The sequence below is a fragment of the Hetaerina americana genome, unplaced genomic scaffold (genome assembly GCF_022747635.1).
Source record: "Hetaerina americana unplaced genomic scaffold, ioHetAmer1.1.p SCAF_155, whole genome shotgun sequence".
NCBI lineage: Eukaryota > Metazoa > Arthropoda > Insecta > Odonata > Calopterygidae > Hetaerina > Hetaerina americana.
In genome coordinates this window covers 200001-206891 of record NW_027286681.1, presented here as the reverse complement: position 1 = coordinate 206891, position 6891 = coordinate 200001, and the positions used below count along the sequence as shown (strand labels likewise).

General features: G+C 36.4%; 1 protein-coding gene across 1 annotated transcript in view; it reads left to right on the top strand.

Annotated features, from left to right (window-relative positions):
* The first annotated feature begins 541 nt into the window (after nucleotides 1–541).
* The window catches only part of LOC139686954 (gonadotropin-releasing hormone receptor-like), a 122575-nt gene continuing 116225 nt past the window's right edge, over nucleotides 542–6891 (top strand). The window contains exon 1 of the mRNA XM_071583990.1: nucleotides 542–658. Within this exon, the coding sequence (XP_071440091.1) occupies nucleotides 542–658 (117 nt within the window). The remainder of the gene's footprint in view (nucleotides 659–6891) is intronic.

The following is a 6891-nucleotide window of genomic DNA, read 5'->3' as shown; positions in this document are numbered from 1 at the left end:
GATGACGAGGGAGGACTTCGGGGAGAAGTGACAAAGGGTGGACCGGCGTCTGCGGAGAACTAAACCTCTCTCACCCCTTTGTTAATTAATCGACGTGTCACGGATCCCAAGTGTGTGCCACGCGACCAATTTGGGTTTCGGGGCACTGCGGACAAAGAGGACGGCGTGAGAGTCGTTAATCAAAAGGGGAAGGGATATAATTCTTGCACCCGTCCTAATGGATCAGTAAAATTCCTTCTTTGTGGTCCCTTTCCCAAGGCCGGGGAACAAAGGGGTTTTTGGACCCGGGAACCAAACTCCGGGCTGGAACTCATCGAGGTCCGTCTCTTTCTGAGTACGGTGGTGGCCCTTAGGGAAGGTGTGGACGAGGAGTAGCTGTCCCCTCACAAAGGTATCGCTGGCGTTAGTGGCCGGGTACGTCTCACGCCGTAGTTACCTGAGGGCGGAGAGGAGGAGGTAATACCGTCTATCGGGTGTCACAAACTCAATGGTATTAATCAGTAGGCGTAATACGACGGATAATTTAGACACGCTGGCTACAATGAAGGAGGCTGTAAAAGAGTTTTTTTCTTTCATCAAGCTGGATAATATGGAGAAGTCAGAGAATTATTCTCTTCTGGAAAATTTGGGGAATCAGGCGGATGTTCTGGAAAAAACGGTATTAGAAAAATTTTACGTAGTACGCCGCCAATCATTTCGGGATGCTTTCGCGAGTTTGTTTGTAGTTATCCCTTATCTTCTCCTAAGTCCTATCCCTGTTTGACCCTTAACGGTGGATCCCTGTTTTCAGCTTGCACAAACCATGGCGTTGGTTCATACTTCACGTAAAAATGAGGTATTTTTCACTTGTTCTTCGGAAATTTTAAACGTATGTTTCAGCAGTTTTAAATTGCATTTATTTTGACAGTGGTATCTGCACATGTTGATTTGTTGAAAAATTTCTATCCGAGATTTCATCCGTGCTTGATGCTTTTTAATTCAGTTGTATACTATACAATCGGATTTCTTCATGAGCAGAGAAATTTTTCCTGAAAAAAATTTAACGCTATTCCTCTGAGTAACAAATATCATTAATGTCTGTTGCTTCGAGGAAATTTTTCGTTTGGTTCATCGGCCTTTGATTTGTTGAGAACATTTTTTTGAATTTTGTGATCGACAGTGATTTTTCAGGCTTTCAATCGATTGGTGATTATGGAAAAATATTAAGGTTACTGGAATTACACTGCCCTCCAAATTACTGGAGCTCTTTTGTGGGTTTCCACTTTTTTTCGTGAAACATTATCTTCGTATTTTTCTGATTAATGGTTTCATTTACGTATCAGGAATTCCACGTTCCTCTATGGAAGTTTTCTGTCAAAAAAATCGCGGTTATAGAAGACATTTTTGATTGGTATTATGTACTTGTTGGATATTCATCACGTATATAAGTATAATTCATCTATATCTATCTAAATCCACACAACACTCCGCAAGCCACAATAAGGGCGTTTGTCGGGGGGTGTTAGGTCTCCAGCCATACACAGCATACCCAATCATGTGACCTCACCACAAATATTAGTTTGATCATGTACTTAAAAAAGGTTAATCCCTCAAAAGAAATTGCTTACTCGCCACAATATTCAACAACATGATCCGAATATTTAAGTCATACTGTAGGCCTTTTAAAAAAATGGGTCTATCAAATAAGAAAATAGCATGCAGGATATGGAAAAAATATATACAGGTTTGTATGTACAATACTATTTCTAATTATCTCCCACACGATTTATATCATATCTATTTTAATCTAAAATGGTACGAGGAAAAAATTATATTTTAAATCTATCCGTTTTAACATCTATCTCCCTGATTTTAGGTTGGTAATCTGATCTACCAAAGTAAGTTGGGGCATGTAAGATAGTTGTGTCTTTCGCATCCTCAGATAAGTAGCATGCCTCAAATTTACGCAGTACGACAGAGGATATTTTGTCAAAAGTCACATGCTTTGATGAAACAATCAACCTTTCCATATCATTTCCTCCATGCCACCATTGCTGTTGTTAAATAGTTTTTAGTTGTTAAATAATGCCCAATATTTGTTGAAGCAGTAGCAGCTTCCGTAAGAGCGTGGAACGCCCTGGAACATTAAAAATATTCTCTACAAAACATTGAAAATCAAGGTAATAATATCTTGATGTTCAATCAAGGTAGACATGATAATTTTTCAATATTTTTTTAACTGAACAAATTCGAGCACTTTACTTTCATAAGGTAGCTTATTAAGGTAAAACAGGTTCAATTTTTTATTACCAAAACATTTAACTAGTATTATCCTAATCTCTTCTTTAAATATACGTTTACCACTTCTTTTAAGTTAAGACTGATATAATGCATTTGCTTGTTTCCAATTTGGATAGCAAATACCCTTTTTTTCGTTAACTAAACGAACCGTAACTGTTTCTTTGAATGAAATATTACGGTCAGGATTGGGACAGACCTGGTATACATATATTATATACACACACATTAACATATATTTATATTAATACATACATTCAATAAAATATAAAAATAATAATCGTCTGTCCATTCTTGGATATATTTTATTACATTCATCTCAACTAATTAATAATGTTTAACTGAAAGTAATTAAATTATGATGAATGCATTGTTTCATTATTGCCCCATTTCAACAACACAAATTTGCATCGCTTTGCTTCCCGCGTGATAAACCTCTAAAAGCTTTCACTCTGGCGGGAATATGGCAGGGATTACCCATCCAGGATTATTTGCATGAATATGCGTATCTGTCAGTTGTGGGATTTGTAATCCTTGTGAACACATGAGCAAGGAAAACCGAGAGAGAGAGAGAGGAAGAGGATTAAAGGGGAAGTGATGATAAGCATCAAGAGACCGACATTGTTGCTGAGTTGTAAAGGAACTTAGGCTACCATAACTTAATAATCGAGTTCATAAATTTAGCCAACATTTCCTTTAAATTTAATTTGCGAATTATAACTGTTTTTACGGAAAGTATTTATCTTGATTTTAGATTTTTGAATTGAATATTTTAATTAAAATCTCGCTTCTAATAAACGGGTTTTAATCGGGGGAAATATTTATTAAAATTTTAATTATCTCCCAAGTACTTGTGGTGTCATTATATTTGTGAATTTGATTATATTCGCAACGTTGCGATCACAAAAATATTTTATCAATTTTTTTATGGTTGTTTTTTTTTCATTGACCCCACAAAAGAAGTTCGCTTTCAGTAGCATATCAATGGAGTAGTTTAGTTACATTCCGTACATTCTAGACTGCAAAATGGAGTTTTTGCCGCTCAGTCACGGTAAAGCGAAAGTTTTAACTCCTTATTTGAAATTGCTGTAAACGAAAACTGATAATTGACAAATTTCTACCAGTATAATTTTTATTTTTTTACCATCAGCTGAAGTTTTATATGCGCTCGTAACATAATTGAGTATTTAACTTCCTCAGAATCGGAAATGAATGATTGAAGTCGAAACTGGTTAATGCTTTTGACGGCTTACTTAGCTTCTTTCCTAATTAAAATAGAGATAAAATCCTCCAATTTTAATATAGTTCTACTGCAGATAAACGACTGAAATTACTCATTTCGGCCACTCAGTTTCCAAAACGGAAAAAGCTAGAGATATGCAGATCCATCAACTAGATGTCTAAAGGACTTTGCTCCCAGTTTCCTACGATTTGACTCGTTTGGTAAATGTATTTCACTTTATCTCGCCAAGGTTGTGTCTGCGTCTAAAATACGGACGTTTCATTTATAGAAACCTGTGGAACATGTTACTTCGAATAGTCGCCGAGATAATGACACAATAGTCTCAAAAACCATTAAATGCTACTACCGAGCTGGCTCCTAATTCGTAATCCTAGGGAGGTCAATGTGCCGCAGCAACCTTCGTCGCTTAATTAGCTATTTAACGACCCCTAACTAATTTCCTGACTTCCTACCCCGAAGGTCCGGTTTGACTCTCGGTGGTCCAGATTTTTCAGTGGTATCCCGATCCCTACTTGGAGTGCTTTGTGAAGAGCACTTTAAATGAGTTTGTTGTGCGTCAGATGGGACGTTTAACTGTGGTCCCCTTTCGTCAAGAATAGGCTAATGTCAACGCTAGGATTCTCTCCACCCTTCCTCCATTCCCATACGTCACTAATGTTGCAATTGACCTCAGTTTTGGTCAACTCCCCTTATCACTAGTGCTACTATTCCATTTTCCTGATTTTGAAATTTTAGAAAGATCATTGTATACGCATTTTATGGTTGTAAAGAAAAATTATTTTAGTTAATCAACCATTACTTTTGTAATTTAAAATGACATAAAACGTATTACAACTTCATGATACTTTTTCCAGCCGTTGTGATGAAAAATGACTTAATTTATTGTTTTGCAATCTCAATGAAAACTTCTAAGCCACTTGAGTCTTCTTCAATAAATAACCTCCTTCCTCGACTGGATAGTCAATCTTTATTAAAACTAAACCAAAAACAGATTAAATTTTTTGCTTGAGTATATTTATTTTAACCACTGATTCCATGAATCATTGGTTAATATAAATATAAATTCCAATGCAACAATTTCAGAGTGTAAAAATCATTCGCCTTGACTGGGATCCCAGTCAAGGCGAATGATTTTTACACTCTGAAATTGTTGCATTGAAATGCACATTAGCGGATGACTCCGTTAAAAGTTACTGGTGCGGCATCTCCCGCAGTTTCTTTGGAATTCTTAAATATAAATTATATTATCCTCGGCTGTAAAATTGTCGTCTTAAATTCATTTGATTAGCCTTGACACAGATACTTTTGTAAAGATCATTTGTAATGTTTACGGAGGTAAAGCGAGTAATTTGAATCAAATATTAGCATCTTTTAGCCTTTAAATCTTTTTTGCATTATTTTCTGAATTATGCATTCTCTTACATCTAAAGAATAGCCCGCAAACCACCGCGAGGGGTGGTGGTATTAGGGTAAACATAAGTTCAAACATGCAAATGACTTAACTTTTGCTCCCACACACAGAAACATTCGAATGCATGTATGCCTATATTCTTAAAGCAATAATTGGAATGTTTTATAAAAATATTCAACTTTTGTATTTAAATGAAAATATATTCAGTCCTGCATTTATAGGTAACTTCTCCGAATAGATCTATTTTTACGGGCCTATGTTCTCAACCCTCTCCCCCACATGGGATCCTTTCATTTGTAAGTTTATTAGAGAATTTATTTTCCCTAAAGCTAAGTCCATCAATCTGGTTCTTCCTTTCGGAATCGTGTTCCATGTTGCCTCTTCCTCTCCTATTATTCTGCACAGTTCCTCTTCCCTCATTTTATTTATCAATTTGATCTCCAATATCCGTCCCCGCCATTCGCTTCCGGCGTAATGCTGCGAGGGGCTCATTTTTCTCTAGTCTGCCATCCTGATGGTCGACCCTTTTTATCCATTCAATGCCGTTCGCTACGCAAATATTTTCACGCACTGCTCCCTTTCCGGTGACTGCAGTCTTTTTTGCAGTCAATCCTTGCTTCAACTTTGACGGCAGTTACCGACCTCCTCACTTTGATGGCCTAATTAGATTTACATCTATTCTGCAGGCCTTTAAGTCCGTCAAGGCCCTGGCATCTCATACCAGGCTAAATTCTATGTAATTGTAAGATTCCGCTTGTTCAAAGCTATGTTTTCACGTCTGGCGTCACTTTGTTTGAAAATATCTAATACTCATGATATTCGAAAGAACAATTCTGAAATAACTTTGATAAGGGCACATGTAGTTCTAATTAAGGGCGGTTAATTTTGAAATGCCGCGTAAAAATTTACAGATACATTCAGTCTATTATCATGGAATGCAATTCAGTGATTTCCAAGGTTCAAAATCATTTATCTTCATTAAATGAAGAACACAATGTATATTTCCACTGATCTTTAATCATTTATCTTCATTAAATGAAGGACACAATTTATGTTCCACCGTTAAAGAACAGTGGAAATATACATTGTGTTCTTCATTTAATGAACATGAACTTCTACGAAGTTGGGCCGGGAACAACTGAATCATTTATCCTGACTGGGATTCAAATCCGGATCCCCTGAAGCTGAGTGCTTTCAGGTTTTCAAGGTGAATAGACTTTGAAAATATTGCATTTGGATATTATCATGGATATTCAAGTGTACCAATTACCCAAATACCCACGAAGTGTAACAATTTCCGTGTCTTCTCTCTCCCATATGCTATCTTAGTCTTAATCTTATTAATGCTCACGTTAAACCCTTGGAGTACCAATTAATTTCGTCCAAGGCTATCAGCAAGTTTCTCCGCTTGATGGTATTAGATTCGTGAGACGAATTGAGTTAATTTCTGCTTTTTCATTCATCTTAACCCACTTAATGCCCCTTCCGTCTTCCCCTTTCGCCTCCCTCTGCTCTGGGCTGTTGAAATGTTTCATTGTTTATTTAGGCCTTATAATATTTTATATTCTATTTTCAAATTAGACAATTCGTTTATCGTTGAGCCAATGAATTACAAAATAAGATCTTTCTTCTGACATACTTACACTAAAAAGGTAAAGCTTTTTACTCTCAATATATTTTACCTGCTCAAATTGATCTTTCTCGATTATTACTCCTCTCGTATTCGATGTATTCTAAGTGTTTTAATCACTTCTTTTCTTTCTATTCATTTTTACCAAGACCGCCTTCAATTTCTCGAAATTCTTCCAAAAGTGTTAAAAGGTAACATCTAATTATAGTTATGGTCTTAGTTCCTCGATAAATTCTCGTTAGCCACCTCAGCTCTGATCATATTCATTTCCTTCATCAACCAACTGTAGTAATCAACCGGCAGATTGGTTTGATAGATGAGCTTAGAGTA